This window comes from Lampris incognitus, chromosome 1 (assembly GCF_029633865.1).
Source record: "Lampris incognitus isolate fLamInc1 chromosome 1, fLamInc1.hap2, whole genome shotgun sequence".
Lineage (NCBI taxonomy): Eukaryota > Metazoa > Chordata > Actinopteri > Lampriformes > Lampridae > Lampris > Lampris incognitus.
Window position 1 is genome coordinate 141,236,999 of NC_079211.1, and position 27,075 is coordinate 141,264,073.

The window sequence follows — 27,075 nt, forward strand, 5'->3', positions numbered from 1 at the left end:
AAAATAGTCGTAGTAGTCTTGTCTTATTGTGAATGCATCACGTAGTCGTCCGAAGCGTGGCCTCAAAATTAAATTTCTTTAATTTGAACTGGTATTTCCCACAGTATTTCCACATGGCGGCACCATAGCACAGTGGTTAGCGTGGTCGCCTCACAGCAAGAAGCTCCTGGGTTCGAGTCCCAGGGTTGTCCAACCTTTGGGGGATGGGTTGTCCCGGGTCCTTAGCCAAAGGGCCCTTACCTCAGCAAGGGCCCTTTGGCTAAGGATGACGTCCCTACTGTTAGATCTGGTGCTCCCGCATGCCTGTATGGTACTTCCCATGGTGCCCAGTCTAGCCAACACATTGGGATAGGAGAAGGGAACTCTGATTTCAAATACACCTGCTGCCTTGTGGGTTGATGCCCGTTTAGGCAAAGGCTAGGAGAAGGTAACTCTGAATTCAAATCCCCGGGCACAGTCTACCCAGCTGTCAGTACCCGGAAAGGGTAAACCAAGAGTAAACCATTCCCCGGGCGCTGCACGGCAGCTGCCCACTGCTCCTAGCTACACAGCTAGGATGGGTGAAATGCAGAGTGAATTTCATTGTATGTATGTACAAATGACAAATAAAGTGTATTCTGTATTCTGGAGTTTGCATGTTCTCCCCGTGTCTGCGTGGGCTTCCTCCCACGGTCCAAAGACATGTAGGTCAGGTGACTCAGCCGTACTAAAACTGTCTCTAGGTGTCCCTGGGTGTGAATGTGTGTCGGCCCTGTCATGGTCTGGCGGCCTGTCCAGGGCGTGTCCCCGCCTGCCGCCCAATGACTGCTGGGATAGGCTCCAGCATCCCCCGTGACCCTGAGTAAGGATAAGCGGTTTGGATAATGGAACGGAAAATGGAATTTCCCCAAGTTTCCAAGAGCACCTTTGATAACATGTTAATGAAAAAGTATTGGTGGTTGATATTCTTGGAAATGCTTGAACACTCCTGTTGTCATATAAATGGAATTAGACGCATTTAAATGTGCAAAATGGGCTACATAAATAAATGACTTGGGTGAAACTTGCAGGACTACACAAACATACACTTTAACTGTGCATGTTTGTTCACTTAGGCAAGCAATGTTCCTGGCGTCGTCTGAAGATACAGAATGTGCTGAACATTAACGGTCTGTAGATAGTACGACTGTCTTGTTTAAAGTTTTAAATCATTGAGAATGAACAGCACGATGTTTGTGAGACTCAGAACAACAAATTGTTGAAACAAGTGCCAGAATTTGGGCAGTGTATTCTGGACAAAAATCTCTGAATCTAATTGCATGCTTTGGGTATGAAACCGCTCTCTCACCGGATCACTCGTCTCCGTATAAATAGTACATTTGGAATACTCATTCATGAAGAATTCATTCAGAATGATGGAATAGTCTGCATGTTAACTCACATTTTGTGTGTCAGTGCTTTTCCCATACACACCACTATGTTCGGAGTGTTTCCTCTAGCGTTGGGCGATGTGTCCAAATTTTCCTACCGGCGACCGTCAGCCCAATAATCGGCGATTGTCGATTTATTCGCCCCTCCAAGTGTGCCGGCCATCTTCAGGAAATGCAAACATGGATGATCTCGTAGAAAAAAAAATGAATACAAAATTCCCTATCTGAGATTATTTTGGTTTTAAACTGGACACAACCGGCAAGTTGAAGGACCTAAATGAAGTAATTTGTCATCTTTTCAGATGAGCATTGATTCTAACTGGGCATTCACTTTTTGGTCTAGTTCTTAAATATGATTTATGAATTGAAGTTGCTTTTCAGCACCAATTGATCAGACAGCAGCCATTAAAGATGGCTTAACTGGGGCGTCCGGGTGGTGTGGCGGTCTCTTCCGTTGCCTACCAACACAGGGATCGCCGGTTCGAATCCCCGTTGTACCTCTGGCTTGGTTGGGCGTCCCTACAGACACAATTGGCCGTGTCTGCGGGTGGGAAGCCGGATGTGGGTATATGTCCTGGTCGCTGCACTAGCGCCTCCTCTGGTCGGCCGGGGCGCCTGTTCAGGGGGCAGGGGGAACTGGGGGGAATAGCGTGATCCTCCCACGCACTACGTCCCCCTGGCGAAACTCCTCACTGTCAGGCAAAAAGAAGCGGCTGGCGACTCCACTTGTATTGCAGGAGACGTGGTAGTCTACAGGCCCTCCCCGGATCGGTAGAAGGGTCGGAGCAGCAACCAGGATGGCTCAAAAGAGTGGAGTAATTGGCCGAACACAACTGGGGAGAAAAAGGGGGGTGGTATTGTAGTATCTTGCATAATAAGTAAGTGATAAGCGAACCACCACAGCATGACACCACACTGTCAACTATTTTTTATTTCTTTTATTTTTTTATTTATAGTGGCATTTGATGGACAGAATGATAGAGAACTGCATTACATTGTTGTGTGAAGGAGGTTCACACGATTCTCTTCAAAACATGTAGCTGGAAAATCAGTGCAACTGTTGCACAATCTGTCAGGGCCCTGGCTCTGTGCAGTACTCTGCAACATGGACTGGAGTTGTTGCAAGCTAACTGTGGCAAGGCGGTTGCCACTGGGGTTCTGGATGAAAGGAGGACACTGTTTTAGGCGGTTAACACAGACTTTATTTATAAATGCCGCTCTGCTTCTCACTCCGCACGGGATTGTGTGCTCTGGTGCTGGAGCCGCTGTCTCGCTCTTGTCTTTCGGAGCCGGGGGGGGCTGCCTTTGTCTGTCTCTGGTGTTCTTTTTTCCGCCGTGTCTTCGTCAGTGTCAGTCCGGCACCCAGCTTCACTGTGGTATATATGCACAGTTTGTTAATTAGGCTCATTTGAAGCTGATCATTAGTCAGCCTCTGCTCTCCAGCGAACGACGCTCCCTCTCGCCACTTCGAGCCGACGCTAAATCACATCCGCTACATCACCAATGTACTCTCGTAAGCCAGGGGACATTTTCGTGGGTTTTGAGTGCGGTGGCTGGACGTGCCAATACTGTTTCAGGATATGAATAAATGTAGAAAAACTGTTTAAGGGGGCGTGCAATTGCTTTGCTGGGGACGGCGGCTACTCATGTCAGGTGGGCCGCCCACTAATGGCTATAATATGGGAAACACTGGCTTGTAGCCCCCAGCGTTGGTTGTTTGTGGGAAAGGACACTGTCGTCCTTAGTTTATAGATCAAATGATTATTCATGAGCTTGTCCGCTGCTACCGGATGACCTTGATAAAATCCCAGGCTCCAGTTTGTATAGGAGTCCGTGCAGTTTCACTCAGCTTAGGATTCATAAAGCATCCATACAAGATCGAAAGTACTGAAGCTCATGTCCCTCTTTCTCTACATTTAAACCCGTTCATGTTTTGGTACGCCACTATGATGTCAGGTGTCCTCTTCAACACACACAGATTGACGTGTCTTGACTCCAGTCAGCCAACTAAACACCAGCTCACATGACAACCACTTGAAAAGGTCTAGAATACAGCCACAACATATCTAAATTGGCCTACATTTATTCATTGATTAAGTCTTATCTACATATAAATGGCTTCGGTTAAACCAGTTTGTATAGCCGATATCCTCTGTGAAAGAAGATGAGATTTAAGCCCGGGGGGGGGGGGGACATATTTTACAGTCGTGGCTTATGTTTATCCAGCTCAGCTCACCTTATCATCTGAAAGTGACTATCTATGAACGTTTGGGTGAAAGTCAAGTTGATCATCGTTCACTGTCACTGATATTAAAATGCATGAGAGCCTTACTTGGGTGCTTTGCAATCCCTGTGCTTTTGTGGATGTTACCTGTGCCACAGCCGGGCTAGTTGTTGCAGATGCAGCACTTTCTGGATTGTTTTCCTTTCATCTGTGCCAGGTGAGGTCAGGTCAGAGGGAAGGTGCTGAGAGAAATTAGTTTCACTTCCAAAGGGATGTCTGTGAGCCCAACAGATTGAACTAGCACTGCGGCAATCAGCCCACAGTCCTATCAGTAAAATCAGCCTTGGACTAGCAGCTCCGTTCTACGAGTGCTAATGCAGCAACACTCCCACATTCTCTGCTGATCTCTGCTCTCCCTATTCACTCCCTCTGACACACTTTTCCACCTGACCTTGGGATTCAGCCGACTAGCTGTGCATACTTGTATGCTCACAACACACACACATACACATGCTCGCATCAAACCCGCATGCCTGAGAGAATCCATTTTGTCGATACAAACAGCCTTTTACCCTCTATAGCCTCTCCTCATGTACCTATCCCAGTCCAGCTGTCTTAAGACGAGTGATCTAACCTTGCTGCCGGGTCTTGCTTCATGGAGACTGGCTTTATAGCAGTCTCAGGCGTCTTAAAAGGGCTGCCAAAGAAGCTGAAATTGGAAATCGATGAAAACTCCCATTAATCAGCACTTTGGCCACGACTGTGGTTGGCAAATTGTGCAACACTCACCCTTTACTCATGCCTTGTCTGTCCCCTCTGCCACTCCTTTGTCCCTTCCCCTTTCACGTCAATGAGTGGCACCGAGAGGAGAGGTCCGATGACACAGTCACTGGCCTATTGAGATTAGGGAAGAATTTGTTATTTCCCTAGGCAGTAACTGTCTGTCATGCCCAACCAGTTGTTTAGCTTCTTAGCTTCTCATTGACCTTACCCTTGTCCAGGTAAATCAGAGGCTAAGAGAGGCACATTTGTGTTGGATGTGAGTATTGCATCAATTTATTTTTCTCTGTTCTAAGAGAGGCAGGCAGCGTTGGAAGGAAGAAGGGTTGCTTTGGTGTTGACCAGTGAGGCAGGATGCTACCATCTAGTGGTTTAAGTTTTCTCTCCACTCCCACAAGATCTAATCATGCACGTGTTGGCCATTTTGTGGATACTTCCATCTAAAGCACTTTACCATGAGGCCATACATTTTTAGCAGAGTTGGCTTTTGTGAGAGTCAAACCCCTAACAAAGGAAGTGTTGTGGGTCATCCTTTACCATAAGCTTGATAAGGCCACACAGGATTCTTGCAGTGATTAAAAAAAATATATCTCAATGCAGTTCCAGTTTGTAAAAGATTGAACCAATATTGTATAAAAAGATGTGATTGTTCTAAATGCTTGTTTTTGTCTGCAGCTCTATCGGGCATCTGCATTGTTTGAAACCATACGCCACGAAGCCCAGCACAGCACCGACTACAAACTGTCTCTGTTCGACCTGCAGACCTCATGTTACCAGGCGCTCCAGAGGGTCCTTGTCAGTTTAGGTATGATCATTATAAACTCCTTCCTGCTTCACAAGCTCTTCTTCCTTTATTTACATGTGTCTGTTTTAGTAAGTTTTTTTGTTAATCATTGTACAGATTTACACTTAAGATAAACGATTTCAGTATCAAATCATTCATCATCATTGACCTCTGACCTCTGCAGGTCACCATGACGAGGCTTTAGCAGTAGCAGAACGGGGTCGGACACGAGCCTTTGCTGACCTGCTTGTAGAGAGGCAAACGGGCCAGCAGGACTCTGACCCTTACACCCCCGTGACAGTGGAGCACATACTGGACACCGTCAACAGCCAAAGGGCCCTGGTACTCTACTTCTCCATGGCTGCTGGTTATCTGTACAGCTGGCTGCTGGCTCCAGGAGCAGGTAAGGTCTCAGCCTTTCCTCCTGTAACTGCTGTGAGTCCAAGGCCTAAGGGAAACAAGCAGTAAGCTAGTCAGCTCTTTAAACAACTCCACAGACACGAGCATGTGTGCGTGCAAAAACAAGCATTAGCACGCACTTTTTTTGTTCTTGGTGCAGCTGTTAAAAGGCCCTCAAGGCCTATATTTAACTGCAGGGCTAAGAATGCAAACTCTTAACACCAAGTGGAGTGGCAGGTGGCACTGCCACTCCGCTGTTCAGCTTGCCCCCCTTCCTTGCTTCTTACCGCCCATGGCATCTGCCAATGAGCCATGCTAACAAAGAGTGACGGAGCCAAATAACAACAGGAACATCCTCACACGTCAACAGGAAAACACTTACATGGCAAACATAGCTCTAGCTTTCTTTCTTTCTTTCTTTCTTTCTTTCTTTCTTTCTTTCTTTCTTTCTTTCTTTCTTTCTTTCTTTTTGTATTTTGCACATTCTGTCTGTTTTTAGCTTTTCTTACTTTTTTCTCTTGTATTGGTTTGTAATTTATCTTATTTTCATGATACTACTGTATTTTTCTTTTCATTCTCTTGCTCTGACACACAGACACACACAAAAAAAACAAAAAACAAATTGGGGATGCAGCATTCCCAGATGAGTGTTGAAACATTCCACCGGAAGACAACAGGAGAATCCGTGGCTGAACGATCTGAGTTTGTGTCGGAGAAATGACTGCGGCACGCCGTTTGGCATTTCTGGCTCTCCTCAGCTCCCTGCTGTAAAAGAGTTTTAAATGAGAGTCCTGAACCTTGTCCCACACCCACAAAGCCTGATCACTTGATCAAACCCAGTTCTCAGGCAGCCAGATGAACTTGACCCCCCTCAGCAATTGTCATATGGAAAGGGTGAATGCTACGGGGACCACAAAGATCTTCAAAGAGTTGACTATTACCCCAGGCTAAGAGGGAACCACTTGCTCTCTAATTGTCTGTCCGTCTCTTCCTGGCGTCCCCTAGCCTAGCATCTAGCTGGCACACAAAACATGGCCCACTAAAGAGGCCCCGAGTCAGTGACAGGACAACGGTTCCTAATTGCTTCACTAGTATAGCATTTATGTGTGATGCCATAGACTTACCCCCCCACACACACACACACACATACACAATAACACACACATCTACTTGTTTCGTAAAAACCATGGCAGACACATTCACATACACACACCTCTTTCGTGCACACATTCTACTGTACACTTCATACGGTACACTTCATCACAGCATGCACACATACACTTACACACAAAGACATCCTACGCCACTCTTTACAGCGTTGTCACACTCCCCCTCTCCCCCGCTGCCTCCCCTCTTCAAATCTCAGCTGAGCTCCCATGGCGGGTAGCAGATGGCACAGGCAGCCTACTCTTATCTTTTATTGAGCATTATTTGTTTTATTCATTTTCCTCCACAGATGTGGTACTATGTGTAGGATAACTTGTAATTTTCAGCATCAAGTCCGCCCATATGTTCCCCTGTTATACACGTGTAGTTCTTCTTTTTTTTTCTGTCTTAGTGAAGAAGCAGCTTAAACCCCTGTTTTTGTCATGAGACCTTTTCCTCAGTTGCACTGTAGCGTGAACCCTCTTTCTTTTTCCTTTCCACAGGCATCCTGAAGTTTCATGAGGTGTACCTGGGTGAGGGTGTGTCAGAGGGAGGATCAGAGTTCCAGGAAGGCGGAGGCGGGGGTGTGATCAGTGGCTCCTCATTGGAGCAGCACATCGCCAGCGCCCGTGAGGCTCTTGGAGTGGAGTCCTATTACAGCAGGTGAGAAACTTAACCAAAGATTGACTAACTTGCCCCCTGAGGTAATTCAAATGGACTTAAACAGCAAACGTTTTGAAAGCTTAGGGAGGTTACGTTATCTTATCATGGAGGCGCAGCACGGTGGCCCAGTGGTTAGCACTGTTGCCTAAAAACAATAAGGTCCTGGGTTCGAACTCCAGGCCATCCCAGGTCCTTTCTGTGTGAAGTTTGCATGTTCTCCCCGTGTCTGCGTGGGTTTCCTCCGGGTGCTCCAGTTTCCTCCCACCATCAAAAAGACATGCATGTTAGGGTTAATACTCCTGTCTGTGCCCCTGAACAAGGCAATAGGAGAAAGAACTGGAGATGGGCGTCCAGGTAGCGTAGCGGTCTATTTCATTGCCTACCAACACGGGGCTCGCCGGTTCGAATCTCCATGTTACATCCGGCTTGGTCGGGCATCCCTACAGACACAATTGGCTGTGTCTGCAGGTGGGAAGTCGGATGTGGGTATGCGTCCCGGTCGCTGCGCTAGCACCTCCTCTGGTCAGTCGGGGCACCTGTTCAGGGGAGAATAGCGTGATCCTCCCACGCACTATGTCCCCCTGGCGAAACTCCTCACTGTCAGGTGAAAAGAAGTGGCTGGCGACTCCACTTGTATCGGAGGAAGCATGTGGTAGTCTGCAGCCCTACCCGGATCGGCAGAGGGGGTGGAGCAGCGACCTGGATGGCTCGGAAGAGTGGGGTAATTGGTCGCATTCAATTGGGGAGAAAAAAAGGGGGGGGACAACTGGTGTTGGTCCCCAGGTGCTGCACCACAGCTGCCCGCTGCGCCTATACGTACAATAGGATGGGTTAAATGCAGGAAAAAAGGTTTTATTGTAACCGAACAACTGTACAATGGCAAAATAAAGTGGCTTTCTAGAAGGTGTGAGAGTGTGTATGTGCGTGCGTGCACGTGTGCGCGTGGGACTCCCTGCCTAAACTACTGGACTCTCCCCACTGGGAGCAAATGAGACGGAATAATGGCCCTCTGAATGTCCAGACTCCTGGCCCTGTCTAACAAACAGTGAGCCTGATGAACGGGGGAAGAATGGGATTACTGAGATAAAGAAAGAAAAAGGGCAAGATGCTGTGGTGAAATCGATATGGGCAGATGTCAAAGGAGCAGATGTTTAAAGATAGAGACTTCGCAGACAGAGGATGTCTGCAGGATAGAAAATATAAATGGGATGTGTGTGTGTGGGGGGGCACCGATAGTAACCATCCCCACAGGTTTATGTTGAATTTATATTTAGCATAATGTCTTGAGTGGATTTTGTTTTCCATGCCGCCCAGCTGGACGTGCTCACTGCCAGCCTCCACCAACCCAGCAACCCGATCCTCCCGCCCCATTACTAGCTCATTTGCTGCTCCAATGCAACGCAACACACACACACAGCCGCGCCTGGATGGGCACAATATGCCAGCACTTACCACCCATTCATTCTCCACGATGGAGAGATTGGGGAGAGGAACTGCAATCATGTTTTGAAGAAAGAAGGATATGGGGAGGGTAAGAAAGTGGCCTTTGGGACTTCCGGTTATGCCGGCTTCCTAGGAAGATGCAACTTTTAGTGCTCCGCCACTTCCTGGCTTAAATCCTGTTAGAACCCACGTTTTTTTTTTATATATATATATATATATATATATATATATATATAGCAAAACATGGTGTTTTATTCATATTAAGGCACTGGAATGTTGACTGCAGTGGGAAAATCAGCTAAAAATTGTACAAAAACGTTGCAATCTAAACTATTGAACTTCAGAACACCCAAACAAAACGTGGAAGCTAAAGAAGGCATAGTCGTTCCAGCAATGACTGCTGATAAGAGCAGTGAAACCGAACTGGAGGGAGCTAGCTGGCTGCCACAAACACTTTGAAATCAAACTTCTCCACAAGACTTAATGACGTCTAACAGCAATAGAGGGAGTGAGGGAGGAGATAAGAGAATGCTTAGAACATGTTGTACAGGCTGAAATAAGAATCTCAGCTACCCAGGACAACGTGAGCTCCATGCAAACTAAAGTGCAAACTCTTGAAGCTAAAAACAAGAGCCTAGAGGATAAAGTTGGTGACTTGGAGGCGAGATCCAGATTATGCAATCTGAGACTGGTAAACCTGCCAGAAGATGCTGAAGGAGGGGATGCATATGCATTTCTCGATAATTGGATCCCAGAAACGTTAGATTTGGCACTGCTACGTTCTAAGTTAGCAGAATAGGTCAGAGGGGGGAGCCCAATGCCCCACCAAGAACTCTCATCATGAAGTTCTTGAACTACAAGGACAGGCTGGTTGTAGCGAAGGCAGCCAGAGCAAAGAAACAGATCCTATACAAAAATCAACAGGTGAGATTCTGCCCAGACTTGGCGATGAGAGTGCACAAATGGCAGAAGATGTTCGAAGAAGTGCGGCAGAAGCTACGGAACCTGGGAATCTGGTATGGCATGCTAGCACCAGCTTGTCTCCTAGTGGCATAGAAGGACCAGTCGTAAACATTTGAGAGCCCGTCTGACATGGAGGTCTTCATCAAGCGAATTGCAAAAGAAAAAGGGACAGGCTAAGGCTAAGTAACTTCTAACTTATAAACTCACTTGCCTAATGGCGAATATCAGATAACGTTATATGCAGGGATCACATTTTCTTTTGTTACATCATCTGCCTTCGGATATTTTGGACTAATTTAATAAGGTTGGAACTAATAACGTGTTGCCTCAATTGAAGGAGTTCAAGTATCTCGGGGTCTTGTTCACGAGTGAGGGTAGGATGGAGCAGGAGATTGACAGGCGGATTGGTGCAGCATCAGCAGTAATGCGGACGTTGTACCGGACCATTGTGGTGAAGAGGGAGCTGAGTCAAAAGGCAAACCTCTCAATTTACCAGTCAATCTTCGTTCCAACCCTCACCCATGGTCATGAGCTTTGAGTAGTGACTGAAAGGGTGAGATCGCGGATACAAGTGGCTGAAATGAGTTTCCTCCATAGGGTGCCTGGGCTCAGCCTTAGAGATAGGGTGAAGAGCTCGGACATCTGGAGGGGGCTTAGCATAGAGCCACTGCTCCTTCGCATCGAAAGGAGCCAGTTGAGGTGGTTCGGGCATCTGATTAGGATGCCTCCTGGGCGCCTTCCTTCAACTGGGAGGAGACCCTAGGGTAGACCCAGAACTCGCTGGAGGGTCTACATGTCCAATCTGGCCTGGGAACACCTTGGGAACCCCCAGGAGGAGCTGGAGGGCATTATTGCAAGGGAGAGGGGCATCTGGAGTGCCCTACTTAGCTTGCTGCCACCACGACCCGACCCCGGAGAAGCGGCTGAAGATGAGATGAGATGGAACTAATAACAGACATTGACCGAAGATCATTCTTATGTTCTTGTGGTGACAAGCCTTGTTTTCTAATATATATGATAATGTGGCGGACACTAGGGGCTATGCCTCTCACCCAGCAGGGCTGTGAGCTGGGGGCGTGGTTTACGTTCCCAGGCTCTCTGGTGCAAGGTTGTTCCTGTTTCAGTTTGGTTTTGGAGCTGAGGAATAAAGTTCAAACTCGCCTTCATCTCCTGTGTTTTTCCTCATCCTGCCACAATAACATTTTTTCGTCTCATGCAGGATATTTAATGATAGCCCTGATTTAGTTTTCTTTCTTTTTTTAACGTCACACTTCTTAATATGTGGATTCATAACACCAACGTTGCATGGTATGTCTAAGTTACAAGTTTGAAAGCGATAACGTTAAATATGTGCAGTAGAGACCAGCTTATGGAAAATGGCGATTTAATGTGAAGTAATGTTTTATTTCTGTTAACTAGATAATTAGCTAGATTAGTGCTAAGCTCTGCAACGCTGTGTTAGCACACCAACGTTAACGAATTGGATAAGATTTGCATTGCCATTGAATATGACACGTGTATGTGGACATTTGCGTGTTGTCTTGCCCAAAACAAGCATTGTCAATACATAAGCATGCAATGCATTATAATTTACATTAATGGGCAATGAGCTTGGAGAAGTTATATAAAAATTGAGCTTTCTGTTGTGTATTTGTAGTGGTGACATTACTATCATTGGGCCGTCTTCATGATATACTACATTGGGACGCAATGCGCCACATTCTGTTTCTGGTTCAGTCGAGTTCATCCCACCTTCAGTTTGAACTAGAGAGATAAACATATCTGATTTTTTATTTTAACTGTTGCAGTCTGCATAAAATATGTCAGTCCTCCCGGGGCTCATTGCTCATGTGGTTTATTCTGTTTATGTGGTTTATACAATTTATATGGGATGTTTTTATTACTAAATGGTGGCGAGTGATCCAAAACTGAAGATTAGGAAGAGAAGCATATTCGGGCTGATCCACTCGTTGTTGTTGTGGGAACCAGTTGTTAGCTGAAAGTGGCGGTCTCAACATTAGGGGGTGGGAGGGGGGGCTACCCTTTAGGGTGGGTTTGCATGGGACAAGGTGTTGTTAAGGGTTTACATTGCTGGATGTGGGTTGAAACATCCGTGTTAGGTATGTAACTGTTCCTCAAAAGATTTTTTTGTGTGTGTGTGTGTGTGTCCATATGTAATTTGTACCAACAGTCGTGTCGTGGGATGTGGAGGTTAAATATATATCCTGGAATTGCAGAGGCTTGCAAAAGCTTAAAACAATAAGACAGGCTATGAAAACTATAAGTTTGCAATCAGAAATTATATGTTTCCAAGAAACATTTTATTGGCAAAAGATGATGTTGAAATGAAGAGGAGGTGGAAGGGAGGCATGTTTACAGCGTCCTTTTCTACACATGCTAGTGGTGTTATGGCTCTAGTAATTCATAAATCAGTACCATTTCAGGTAACAAATCTAATTAAGGACAAGATTTATAGATGCTTAATTATACTTGTATATAATCTATAGTAGGGGTTTCACAGAATAGTCGACTACTCAGCTATGAGAACCATCCGTCAGCACAACAAGGTTGTAGACTTATCGTTCATCTGTGTGCAGTAATAAAAGAGTCGCAATGCATCTACAGCAGGTATGCAGCTAGAGGCGCTGCAGTTCCAGTATAGATGTGTTTGGTTCGATCAATCATTTCCTACACTATGCCATGTTGTTTAATGTATTTAGAGAAAGACTCCCGCTACCCCCGTGTTTTGGTTTATTGAGTGACCATGTTAACTGGTGACTTTAGTGAAAACACAAACACAACATCATATAGTGTCCTCCTGAAAGCTTTAAATTTTACTTTAATCAATTTTAAATACACACGTGTCTGTGTTTGATATCTTTGTTAGCCATTTGCCTAAGTTAAATTCTGCACTGCACCACTCATTCACCTCTCATAATGTTTCTTATAATGTGGGAAATAAACCGCAGCTGTATGTTGTTATACTGTCAACCTCAATCGGGAAGTGACCCATATTCATTTAACCTGTAACGTTAGTATAATGTCAAATTCCTCTTTAGACGCTAGCTTTTCTGCTAATGTATGTTTCCCCCCACATTGAAAGTAACTTCAAGAAATGTGAATGCTTCTTGTTGGTGACACCGTTTAATTTACATACATAATGTAGGACAAAAATGGCCAGACAAATATATACTGTATTGAATATTCAATTTAAGATCATTTAAGGCTTTTAGGCTTTTCAACAGCTGCCGTCACCACGACAACCACGGACGCACTCGGCTGAAAGTCGTCAGTTAAAGCAACATTATGGACTTTTTTTTTTTACCTTAAAATAAAAGCTTCAAAATCATTCTGATGGTACACTGACTTCGTCATCCTAGGACGAAAAAAAAATCACTCCCACGAAACCCAAGTTATGTAGTGCGAGAACAGGTGTTTCGAGTGCGGAGTGGGAGTGAAAGAAGCATCATTCTCCCTATTTTAAATCAGTGTACCATCAAAATGATTTTGAAACTGCTATTTTAAGGTAAAAAAAAGTTGTATAATGTTGCTTTAACTCGGTTGCTAGTTAAACCGAAACACCTGCAAGAAAGCAGTCGCTTTATTACTGCAGTCAAACGCTCCAGCTCAGACGAGGCTTGCTGGGGATTTAGTCCAATCAGAATGCAGCTCATTTGTAAACGGCCTCTCAGAGCCAATCAGGAACTTTGCTGTTTCTTTTCTTTTTTCCCCCCCTTTAGGATTCTGCTATTTCATCTACCCCCAGGTTGGTCCCACCTACATTAGCTAACCCTTTACTGGTTGTATTTGAGCCCTTTTTTGATGAGAATTGCTTGTTGTTATTGGGTGAAAACAACACGATTCGATTAATTGACTACTCGACTACTTTTTGGGGGGAGTTGATAACTACTAAAATAGAGCAGTCGTGAATGCCCTAATATATAGTATGCCCCCAATAATGATGAGCCAAAGTTTAGTGATCGGTTTTACACCTTCAGCAGTTCAATCAGTCAATCATTCAAACAAGTTGCATTTTATATAGTGCTTTTCTAGCTGCAACAGCTACTCAAAGCGCTTTACATTTCTGGTCAAGTCTGAATTTCAGACACCTGTCACAATAGAACACAAGCCGTTTTCTGTACAATTGTACCTATTTCGTATGTGTAAGGCAAACGAAATGTGATTTACAACGATTTACTTATTCACATGTGTATTACAAAAAGATTTGACATGGGCCGTTTGAGACTACTGACATTAAGCAGACCAGTGACAGATTTTAGTCGGTATGCAGATAATGGAATTTCGACAGCAGTGGAATGCTCACCAGAAACTACACAGTTATTTTCCTGCACCTAACATTGCCATTTCCATTATTACCACATGGGAATGAATCAGAGCCTCTGAATAGCACACAGACTTTCCATATCAACATGGCCGAATGGGTTTCCATGTTAACTGTTTGAATAGATTTAATCATTTCAGCGCATGCCAGGCTAACCACATGCATAAAAATCGGTTGAGACTCAACAAGTCAAACAGACTGACGAATGGATGACGTTGCTGACTAGTCAGCCACTATTGTAGCAGTGTTGTCAACCAGCACTTGCTACCATCAACGTTATCAGTAACATAACAGTACAGGTAACAGTATGTTACCAGTAACATAACATAACAGGCATAGATAAATTAATCACTAAGAGCAGGGAAGTTATAATTGATTTTATGAAAGAGGAGGGATATTTAGAGAAACCTGATGCTGTATTCTTGCTATTCTAGTATTTATCAATCTTATTCCCGTATTGATTAGTTTTTAATATCAGCGAATGTGATTTCTAAAATCAAGAATTGTGACTACAATGGTATCCTTATCTCAGATCATGCACCAATCCCACTGCTTTAAGTAGATTCAATGCTGACAAGAGTCCCATCTAAATGGTGATTTCAAGTAAAATGTTTGCAAGATTCAGATTTTCTCACCTACCATGGTAAACAAATTGATGGGGTTTTTTAGACAAATTGTTTTTTTGTTTTTTTTTAGGCCAAATAGAGGCCAGATTATTAATTTCACAAGCTCTAAATCTAAAAAAAAAAAAAATTAAAAAAATCACACCAAAAAATGACAGTGTTGAAATAAAAAATAAAAGCCCTGGGAGTGAAGCATTTCAGAAATCCTGCCTTAAAACTCAAAAAGAATTGTTATTATTGAGGTCACAGTATAATGAATTACCATTTAAGATTTTCATTGGGTGTGATGAAGGCCAGGATTAGGAATGAGTATATTAGAGGGGCAGCTCAGGCTGGACAGTTTGGAGACAAAGCAAGAGAGGTAAGATTGAGATGGCGTGGACATGTGTGGACGAGAGATGCTGGGTATATTGGGAGAAGGATGCTGAATATGGAACTGCCAGGGAAGAGGAAAAGAGGAAGGCCAAAGAGGAGGTTTATGGGTGTGGTGAGGGAGGACATGCAGGTGGCTGGTGCGACAGAGGAAGATGCAGAGGACAGGAAGAGATGGAAATGGATGATCCACTGTGGCAATCCCTAACAGGAGCAGCTGAAAGTAGTATTAGTAGTATAATGAGTAATCAGCTTCTATAGCAGTGGTAAGTCTACTAAGCCTTAAACAAACATTTTACGATCAAGAAGAAACACCTGGAAGGATATTTATTAGCTTGGTGCAGTAAACAATTACAAAATGAAAGATCCATTACTTCCATACAGAATAGCAAAGGGGTAATATAGTTGATCCTATAGAAATAAATGAAGCTTTTAGACTTTTTTATGAAAATCTATATAATTCTGACAAAAATGTAGATCTGCATATTCAAAAAACCTTTTTAGATAATCTCAGCATACCTAGTACCCGGAAGAACTTAGATCGAGTTTGGAAGCCGAGTTATTATTAGAAGAGGTCTCTGATGCAATTGACAGTATGAAATCTGGGAGGGCTGCGGGGCCAGATGGCCTACTTATAGATATTTATAAAAAGTTTAAATCCAAATTACAGACCCCTCTTTTAGGTATGCTATTAGAATCTTTTCAAAACGAGATCCTACCACCATCCTTGAGGAAAGCCTTAATTATGCTGCTACCTAAACCAGGGAAACCCTGCAATAGATGTGAAAATCTAAGACCAATAACTCTTCTTAATTCGGATGTAAAGGTGTTATGTAAAGCCCTCTTGAAAAGGCTGAAAGGCTTCCGGGGATAATTGAGAAAGATCAAAATGGGTTTATTAAGGGTTGCCAAGGGTTTCGCAATGTCAGGAGGGTACTGAACGTTCTACACAGGCAGAAGGGAATACCAGATACTGCTCTTCTATCATTAGATGCAAGATAAAGCATTTGATAGGGTCAAATGGCCCTATCTCTTTGATGTCCTTTAATGCTTTGGATGTGGGAAAAACTTTTATAAATGGGTAAAATTGTTATATACTGACCCTGGTGCAGAAATACTTAAAAATAATACAATCTCAAAACCAATTAAGATTCATAAAGGTTGCCGTAAAGGGTGCCCTTTATCACCACTTTTGTTTACAATAGCAATAGAACCTCTTGCCAAGTCTGTACGGTCCCATACAGAAATCTCTGGTAAAACTATAGGTCAAACAGATCACCGTATCTATCGTCTTGTATGCTGATGACATCATGATTTTTCTCAGAGACCTAGGGAAGTCCATTCCTGCCCTGTTAGAAGAGATTTTAAAAAAAATTGGTAATTTTTCAAGCTACAAAATAAACAATTCCAAATAATTTTTGATAATGTTACTAAATTCCAAGGTGGGAGGTAATCAAATTCAACAAGTCTCCGAGTTTAAAGTTGCAAATCATTTTACACATTTGGGTGTAAACATACTGCCCAGTATAAAAGATGTGGTGAATTCTAATTGTTATCCTATTATGGAATCGTTTACCAGCTCAATTAATAGATGGATATCACTACCAATCTCTTTCACTGGAAGAATCAATATTTTGAAAATTAATATACTTCCCAAACTGCTTTATTTATTCCAGAACATCCCTTTGCTTCCTCCTTCAAATTTATTCTCAAAGTGAAAGAAGTTATTTGTACATTTTCTGCGGAATAACAAACGACCCCAATTACACTTATCCCTCCTGTACTTACCCTATGATTGAGGGGGGCTCAAGTGTCCTAACCCTCTCTGGTACTTTTGGGCAGCTCAGTTGAGAACTATTGTTTTATTTTACAAATGACAACCCTCCTACCTGGATAGAGATGGAGTCCCAATCTTTAGCACTATCTTTTCCCACATATTCATTCCCACACACTCAGCTAGTCTTAAGAAACTCTGGGGGGGGGGGGGACTACTAACACCATTGCTAGAAACATGATTAATGTTTGGTATGAGGTGAGGAAAAACCTGGGTGAACCACTTTCTTTCTCTCTTTTGGTCCAGCTTTGGGAAATTAAGATTTCACTCCAGCTGACATGTGGTTTAGGACATGTTCAGACAAGGGGATAGGCTAAATGATAATAAGCTGATGTAATTTGAGTAGCTTGTAGATAAACACGACATTCCCCAAAAACATTTGTTCAAATTCTTACTACTCAGAGTCTTCATTGGCGCAAACCAACAACAATCACTAAATATACCTCCCTATTAACCGTTACAGAAAAATATTTTAAAGGACTGTGCAAGACAAAAAAACACAATATCTGGATTTTACAACTTACTTATATCTGGGTCTCCTGAGTCTTCCAAAGCTAAATTTAGAGCTTGGAGAGAGGAATTACGGGAAGACATTTCATTTGTTGAGTGGAAGAGGCTTGCAAGGAAGCTCAAACACAAACAGCGAAGACCCGTCTTAAGCTTTACCAATATAATTGGCCGATATGTAGTATATTACTCCAGGAAAGTTAAATAGATTTAATAGTAATATCCTAGATTTGTGTTTTAAATGTGGATAATCCAAGGGAAAATTTTTCCATTGTCTTTGGAAATGTAATAGGATAAAAAAAAAAAGAAAAGTCTGGGAAAATGTAAAACAGAAGAGATTTTATCAATACAGCTAACTATGGAGGCCAAATTTTTCATATTAGGTTTTTATCCAAAAGAATTATATGATATAAGGGACAAAGATTAAATCTTTTTAGCTCTTTGTCACAGGCAAAATGGATGATAGCGCTATTATGGAAAAAATGTAAATAGACCAAGTATTAGTAAATGTCCAAAACATCTGTCTGCACGCATATCCTTGGAAAAATTACCTATTCTGTTAAGTGAAAACAAGAGCTATTTAAAAAAAGTATGGGGTCTATTAAGTGAAAACAAGAGCTATTTGAAAAGTATGGGGTCCTTTCATTAATTATCTTGAACATACAGATTTGGAAAGTATACTGGGTAAGTGAAGTGAATTTGGAGATGATTGATATGCTTCTCTACTAGGAGCAGGGTGGAAGCCAAGAATGGCTTGCTTTATATTGACAGTATGGTGGGATGAAGTTGGACATTTGTGATTACTAGCTGTAGGAGAAGCATTTTTATTTATTTATTTTTTTCGTTTTTTAATTCTGTTTATTTAATTTTTAATGTATTTTTATGTTATATTATTTTTTTTGTCTTGTTTATGTTTGTATATTGATATAGTTATGTACCCTTTGGTTCTTGAAAAACTAGTAAAAAAGTGTCAAAAAAAGAAAATAAGAAAGTGGGCTTTGTGATCCCAGGGCTCCAGCTTGGGAACCAGATGAATTTGCACATGCTGGTTAGTCTGGCTCCTCTCAGTTAATTTTCGATTTCCAAGGGGCATTATCAACGGGTGCGGACCAAAATGCCTCTGGATGCAATTGGATAGACCTACAACCAATCAGAGCAACGAAACATGTGATGTAGCGCTTAAACCTTTACCAGTTCCTGTCAGAAGTACGACAACCACATCTTTCTTATCAACAAAAGCTTTAAGTGCACTTGTTTGTTATTCTTTGAGAGAAAATACACTGTCTGGTTTATTTAATACTTAATACGGTAGTGGATTCAACAGACCACTCCACATCAGGGGCAGCCAGCAGCACTCATCTGTATGTCGGTGTTGTTTTTCCCTCCCCACCTGCATTCTGGGAAGCCCCACCCCTACTGTTCCTCTGATTGGCTAACCCTATCCTTTTTGTAACCCTATTCTGTAAATTGTGTAAACACAGCATCCATTGCACATTGTCCATCTTGGGAGAGAGATCCCTCCTCTGTTGCTCTCCCTGAGGTTTCTCCCTATTTTTTCTCCCTGTTAAAGGTTTTTTTTTTAGGGAGTTGTTCCTTGCTCAATGCGGTCTAAGGACAGGATGTTATGTTGCTGTAAACCCCCTTGAGGCAAATTTGTAATTTGTGACATTGAGCAATACAAATAAAATTGGCTTGACTTGACTATCCTTAACCCCACCCTAACCCTAACCTTAACCAAAGGAGGCTACGAGTACTAGCCAATCAGAGACAGAGTTCCCGGAATGCGGGTGGAGAAAGACATAAGGCTGTACGTCGTCATATCAAACTCGCCCCATATTAGATAAACGGTTGTGATTGGCCCGACTTGGGCCAGTTCGGCTGGAAATCTGTCTGAACGGGAGGGTGGCCAGACGTACACTCACCGGCCACTTTATTAGGCACACCTGTCCAACTGCTTGTTAACGCAAATTTCTAATCAGCCAATCACATGGCAGCAACTCAATGCATTTAGGCATGTAGACATGGTCCAGATGATCTGCTGCAGTTCAAACCGAGCATCAGAATGGGGAAGAAAGGTGATTTAAGTGACTTTGAACGTGGCATGGTTGTTGTTGGTGCCAGACGGGCTGGTCTGAGTATTTCAGAAACTGCTGATCTACTGGGATTTTCACGCACAACCATCTCTAGGGTTTGCAGAGAATGGTCCGAAAAAGAGAAAATATCCAGTGAGCAGCAGTTCTGTGGGCGAAAATGCCTTGTTGATGCCAGAGGTCAGAGGAGAATGGCCAGACTGGTTTGAGCTGATAGAAAGGCAACAGTAACTCAAATAACCACTCATTACAACCGAGGTATGCAGAAGATCATCTCTGAACGCACAACACGTCGAACCTTGAGGCAGATGGGCTACAGCAGCAGAAGACCACACCGGGTGCCACTCCTGTCAGCTAAGAACAGGAAACTGAGGCTACAATTCGCACAGGCTCACCAAAATTGGACAATAGAAGATTGGAAAAACGTTGCCTGGTCTGATGAGTCTCGATTTCTGCTGCGACATTCGGATGGTAGGGTCAGAATTTGGCGTCAACAACATGACAGCATGGATCCATCCTGCCTTGTATCAACGGTTCAGGCTGGTGGTGGTGGTGTAATAGTGTGGGGGATATTTTCTTGGCACACTTTGGGCCCCTTAGTACCAATTGAGCATCGTGTCAACGCCACAGCCTACCTGAGTATTGTTGCTGACCATGTCCATCCCTTTATGACCACAGTGTTCCCATCTTCTGATGGCTACTTCCAGCAGGATAACGCGCCATGTCATAAAGCTCGAATCATCTCAGACTGGTTTCTTGAACATGACAACGAGTTCACTGGACTCAAATGGCCTCCACAGTCACCAGATCTCAATCCAATAGAGCACCTTTGGGATGTGGTGGACCGGGAGATTCGCATCATGGATGTGCAGCCGACAAATCTGCAGCAACTGCGTGATGCTATCATGTCAATATGGACCAAACTCTCTGAGGAATGTTTCCAGTACCTTGTTGAATCTATGCCACGAAGGCTTAAGGCAGTTCTGAAGGCAAAAGGGGGTCCAACCCGGTACTAGCAAGGTGTACCTAATAAAGTGGCCAGTGAGTGTATATGTCAGAGCAAATGTAAAACATGAGCTTGCAGACTTGTCTGGTTCCTAGGCTACCAGGACTCAGCTGTATTCATAAATAGAATTTGTGCTGCCATCTCCTTGTGTTGTATTATACATTTCCTGCATTATCTTTCCAATCCAGTTTGGTTTGGGCTGGATGGACAGAGAGACTTCATGGGGAGAAATCTCAGAGATACTCGAAGGAGGAAAAAAAAGCATCAGGAAATGGGGGCATATTATTTGAGAGTTCCCACTGTGCCAAGTTTTCACTCAGCCTTCTGTGAAAGCAGGGAGCTGACACAGAAGTTCTGGGCAATGGGTGGAACAGAAATGGAGGCAGGGATGAAAGCAGAGGTAGAGGAGTACAGATGAAGTAGTGGTGGGGTAGAGATAGCGAAGGCAGTGGCTGGGCTCCCTTCTGACCGGATCAGCATCACTAGCATTATAATGAAAGGATTTAGCTCTGCTTGCTATCAAGGTCTTGGACCGAGCCTGGGAAACCAGGCCAAGTGTGTGTGTGGACGGAAGGGTTTGCAGTGTGGGGAGCATTGTGTGGGCATTTAATAAATCTAGATAAAAACAAGGTAATCCTCTATATTGTTTTCCACATTAGTTTGAACTCTTCTCTTTCTCTGCCCTGCCACCCTCTTCTCTTTTCCTCCATCTTTTCAGAGGGTGCTCAAGCAGTGAGACAGAGAGTGAGGCGGGAGATTTGTTGGACCAGCAATTTGAGGAGCTCAACAACAAGCTCAACTCGGTCACTGACCCCACGGGCTTTCTGCGCATGGTGTCCAGAAACAACCTCTTCAACAGGTGAGTGAGATGGTCGCGAAGCACCGTGTGCCCCTGCACTCATATTGTAATGAGGCCTCGTGGAGAGGCGGCTTTTACCAACAGGCACTACTTCGCCCCAGTTAGCCACAGTAAAGATAAAAAAGTAAAATTGCATGGGTAGGGAGCTTGGAGGGCATTGTGGCTCATCTTTGAAAGAATTCTTTACTCTATTGTGTTGCTGGCACAGAGGCAGCATGCGAATCCTGCTTATTAAATCAACTTAGTAGAGCCAAACTGGTAAAGCCCTTATCAACCGCCTACTCTGATAGTGTGTGTGTGTGTGTGTGTGTGTGTCTGTGTTAGTGTGTCTGTGTGTGTCTGTGTCCACGACTTTGTGTCAGACAGAAAGAATAAGGAGAGAGGAACGTGGGAGGTGTTTAGATGTTTTCCTGTGTGTCTTTTTGTGTTAACGTTGTGCACATTTGTCTCGTCAGTCAGTGTCATCAGCAGGTTGTGACTATTGCTGCATGGTTCGTGTGTGTGTGTGCGTGCACATGTCTGGGTCATATTTCCCTGTCCTCGTCCACAGTTGAGCTGCTCTTTGATGAGAGGGTAATTCCTGTTTTAATTGAGTCTCGGTGCTCATTAAGCCTCTTAAATGGGCTGCCGGTAATAATCCGCTCATTCTTTTGGGCTCCAAAAAACGATCTGAATTCCAAAGCTTCTTGTGCTGAGGAGCCTATCGTCTATCGCGCCGCTTAAGCGAGGGAAAATAGAGAAAAGCTCATTGTCATTGCGAGTCATACATCTTGGGGTTTGATATTAAGATCGAGAATGTGCCGTTCCCGAGCTTTGTCTTTTACTTGGCCCTCCCTTATCGCCGCTCTTCTCTCACTTTTGAGCAGCCCATTGCTCGGTGAGATGTGGGCTATTAGGGCTGCAATATTCCCACAATTAGCTAAGATTAAGGGAATTTAGTTATGTTATTAAAAGAGTGAATTGTTACAAAGACTTATTCAACCACAACAAAAGGTGTGAGTAAAGTCGATTTGCTGTAGGAAGATTCCTTGGTTCTTTGTGCGGTATCGCTTTTTTTCTGTCTGGTATTTTTGTCAGCTGCCCTACTTTTAGCAGTGGCATCTAATCTTCACAAGGCAACGGCTAGGGCTGTCAAAAGGGGGTATTAATGAAACCTCCACACTTGCTCTCCAGTTAAATGCCTTTTTTATGCACTGTGAAAGTTGAATCAGATGGCGTGAATGCTTCAGTCAAGACCTCTATATGTATACAGACCGTACACTGACAGTGCAGCACTCACCATTACATGTGGTGAATAGTTGTGCACTTGGCATCAGTATGTAAAACTGGAGCTCAGCAATGGAAAAAGAGCTAAGCTGCCTAGCATTGTCGTACCCCTCTGTCCCCCGCTATCCGCAGTGTTTTGAGCCCGGGGACGGAGACGGAAAACTAAATGTGGGATAAAGCAATTTTCAGCGTTCTTGTTTTATTTTTCTACAGACTTTTTCTGTATGTGCGATCACTAGATATTCAAGGATGATGCAATCACGTAAAAATTCTACACATAGTAGCTTTAAACCTGTAATTTGTACATTTGCACATTGTCGACATCGCCTAGTGGCGAGAACTAATCAAAACACAACATTGAGCTTGAAATTGAGTATATTATTTAATGAATAGCTGAGGTGAGACTGTCCAGCAATGATGTAATTATTGCAGTAACTGATGTATATATGCTGCTGTTGCTACATATTTCACTCAGCTAGTTAGTTAAAGTTGCAATCCCTAAGATTTTGCATTGTTTTATTCACTTGAAATATGATGGCAATGTGGCGATTCGGTTGTTTAATATTACCGTAGAACATAGTTGGATGTGGGCGCCACAGAGAATTGTAGCTATTGCAACTGATTCTCTTAGAATATAAATGAGCCGTGGCTCGCGTGCCGTCAGCTCACCAGTAAATAGCCCGCACCCGTGTAAAAAATGCGATCCTTGGACCAAAGCTAATGCAGGCAGTCTAAACTTCATCAAACTACATCACCAAAACGTTCTACATTCATATTGATTGTCTGTCTGACAGAGGCATTGCCACATCAGCATCATGTTACAATCTGTTTTCACACTGGCGCCGCCCAGGGATGTGTGCTCTTTCCTCTGCTCTTCTCCCTCTACACAAATGACTGCACCTCAGTTGACCCGTCTGTTAAACTTGTTGAAGTTTGCAGACAACACAACACATCATTGGCCTTACCCGGGATGGTGACGAGTCTGCATATAGACAGGAGGTTGAACAGCTGGTCCTCTGGTGTGGTCATAACAACCTGGTGCTGAACACGCTCAAAACTGTGGCGATGACAGTGGACTTCAGGAGTAGCCCCCCCCCCTCCTCCCAAACACTACCCCCCCTCACCATACTTAACAGCATGGCCGCGGTGTCTGCGGTGAAAACCTACAGATTTCTGGGTTCCACAATCTCCCAGCACCTAAGGTGGGCATCCAACATACACACAATCATCAAAAAGGCCCAGTAGAGGATGTACTTTCTCCCCGCCAGCTCAGAAAGTTCAACCTGCCAGAACTGCTGATTCAGTTCTACTCTGCAATAATCCAGTCTGTTCTTTGCACATCCATCACTGGTTTGGATCAGCCACCAGACAGGACAGGGACAGACTACAATGGACAGTAAGTCTGCAGAGAAAATCGTCGGTGCCAACCTGCCCTCCATTCAGGATTTATACATCTCCAGAGTCAGGAAATGGGCAGGCAACATCACTGCAGACCCATCACACCCTGGTCACAAGCTATTCTAACTCCTCCCCTCTGGTAGGCGCTACAGAGCACTGCACACCAAAACAACCAGATATAAAAACAGTTTCTTTCCGCAGGCTGTCATTCAAATGAACCCTTAACATTGTCAAATAAAGCCAACCATTTTAATATATACTGTACTGTACATTGTACATATACTGGTACGCTCTGTCATGTCCATCTACCTTAGGCATATATGTAAGTAACCTGCTAACATCTATTTCAGCATCTCTGATATATTCTCTGAACCACTGCACCTTATCACCTCTTACTTCATCTGTATATAGTCAATCCTTGTGTATATAGCTGAAGGTTGTTGTGTTGTTATTCTGTGTTAACTACCCTGACAGACAAGAAACCAGAGTCAAATTCCATGTATGTGCAAACCTAAATGACCAATAAACTGGATTCTGATTCTTATTTTCCTACTGGAGTTGTTTCCAACAAGTAAGTTTTTACCACTGCACCAGCAGGTGAAACTCGACCCAAAATAATTCAACAGTGGTATACAGGGACTGGGGTGAGTACAGCCACGGTAGAGATGCCAATTAGTATCACGTGTCATTACTCCATGGTGTCCAGATGGATAAAATAACAATTTATTCATTGAGGAATGTTACGGATTGCAGCTTTAAATTTGTAAGCACGCCAGTCAACTTAAGCCCAAACTAGTGAGCCGGTGAACATACACTTAACCCTGGACCTCACCGCCATTTGTCTTTTCTTTTCACAAGTTCACTCTTCCCACTTGACGCACACCCTTTCTTTGCTTATACCTTGCCCCTGTCATTCCTCCTGGCAGGCTTAACAAGCGATTGTTTACGTTCCCATGGCGGTTCATGCCGAGGCCCACGAGAGTGACAGAGAGGGGTGGGCGGCTGGAGGGGAGCCAGTAGCCCAGGGCTAACAGGAGGGCGCAATAGATGTTTGTTGGCGGAGGCTGAGGCCTCGAAGAAACTCGCTGGTGGAGCAGATGGAGAGCAGAGAGAAGTCGGTCCGTGTAGCTTGGGCCTGTGTGCCCTACAGCACAGAAGGGTTCCAACCCGCCGGCCACCATTGGCACACTTCTTAGTGTGTTGTGCACCTCCGCCTAAACAAAGAGCTGTCAATCCTGTCAGACAGCGGAGATGCCAGTCGAATACGGCGTTGCTGTTTATCTGGAGCACGGGGACCAGACTGTTGTCTCATCTGTGTTTGGTAAAGACACTCCAAGGGCTGCGAGACAGTCTTGCACTTCATCAACGAGTGTCACAAGTGAGAGATGCTCTGTGAATATTCAGGGATCCCTGCTAATGCCAGAAAATGTTGATACGGTGTTTTCTTTCCTCCAGAATGATAAAACATGCTCATGTCATGGCACTTTAATTTAACCAGGACCAGGTACACTGTTCAGCAATAATTTGGCTCATCTTGCAAGCGGAGTTAATTTGCTGGTCAATTGTCATATCTTTGGTTATCTAAACATATTAATAAAAAATTCTGTAATTGCACAGTAAAAAAAACACTAATAGATTGTTCTTTAATGTTAACCCAGTACAAAAAATATGGGGGAGAAAATGCTATAGAAGGTTTATAGCTTTGAAATTAATGACAATGTAGCACAATCACTGTTGTCTTCAAACTTGTTTTGTTAAGTCGTAGCTGAATCGTATCGCGAACCCCACATCGTGAATCGAATCATGAGATTACTAAATCACCCCATCCCAATCTCTGATTCTGTAGACTACAGTAAGCCCGTGCCATGAGGGGTTGGGAGGAACCTCGCATCGCTTCTTCAATCTGCTGCAGTGATTCTGCATGGTTAATAACCAAGTAGACTCAGCGTTAACTTGCCACAGTACAATGTTGCCATCTAGTGGAGTCCTAAATCTCCACACTATGTTTTTGTGCTGGGGTGGGAGCGTCTCCTTGTGATTCTCTGATTAAAATTACATAGGGAGCGTGTTTAAATAGAGCTCTCTGCTGCCAGTAAGGGAGAGCTGTGATGACTTTCTTTTAATCACAGTATATGCCTCTCCTAACCCGACTTAGCTCAGATCTGACAGGAAATTTATTAAGAGCAGAAGGACAGGCTGGATCGCTTCCTTCTGCCGCAGTGTCATACCATGACCACAGAGCCCACAGGAACTACTGTGGCTGACTCTGCATCTTGCCAGGAGCCATATCTGATGCAACACTATGCAGCAACAGCAAGCTCGATATGGACCTTGCCAACCACATAACAGTGTGGCGGGGCTGCATTGCCCATTTCCAGTAGTATTATGGTATTACATTGTACTGTAGTTGAAAATGCGTTCACACGCAATCGTTTTCCGAGTTATTTTCCTCGCTGTGTCAGATTAGTTTGGAGCAGAATGCAATGGAAATTAAACTGCTAAGGAAAAAATAATAATCGAAAGGCACTCGTGATGTCGTCCGGGCTGTTTTTTTATGTAGCGCAGCAAAAGCGGACTCTAAGGCTGATACAGTACATACAGATCACAAGAGTTTCCGTAGAACAATAGCGGTGCAGCGCTGCCCAGATGGAGAAAGAAGAGTAACTGTGTCAGAAGTAGTCTTGGTCCAGCATGCGTGGTGGATGTAAAGAATGTTGTGGGTCCAAGACAGTAACCTTACACCAGACAATACAACGAAGGCTTTACAGTTTAAAAAACTGTTAAAGTAATGGAGAAAGTGGTTCTTTCCCTGGGAAAGTAGTAGTGTAGCTTTCAGGAGACTGTCACAGAGCCCTGATTCCATGAGTGACTCCAAGGTGTTTGTGTTTCCATCACTTAAAGTCACTTCATTGGTCACTGTGTGGTTATGGGCTGAAATATTAGTTTTGACTTTGACATTTAGCTCAC

At 43.8% G+C, this 27,075-nt stretch overlaps 1 protein-coding gene across 3 annotated transcripts in view; it reads left to right on the plus strand.

Moving 5' to 3' along the window:
• ttc28 (tetratricopeptide repeat domain 28) overlaps positions 1 to 27,075 on the plus strand; it is a 273,284-nt gene that overhangs the window by 230,308 nt on the left and 15,901 nt on the right. For all 3 annotated transcript variants that reach the window (XM_056281622.1, XM_056281638.1, XM_056281630.1), the window contains 4 exons: positions 5,089 to 5,218; positions 5,382 to 5,600; positions 7,246 to 7,405; positions 21,304 to 21,444. In XM_056281622.1, the coding sequence (XP_056137597.1) occupies positions 5,089 to 5,218; positions 5,382 to 5,600; positions 7,246 to 7,405; positions 21,304 to 21,444 (650 nt within the window). The remainder of the gene's footprint in view (positions 1 to 5,088; positions 5,219 to 5,381; positions 5,601 to 7,245; positions 7,406 to 21,303; positions 21,445 to 27,075) is intronic.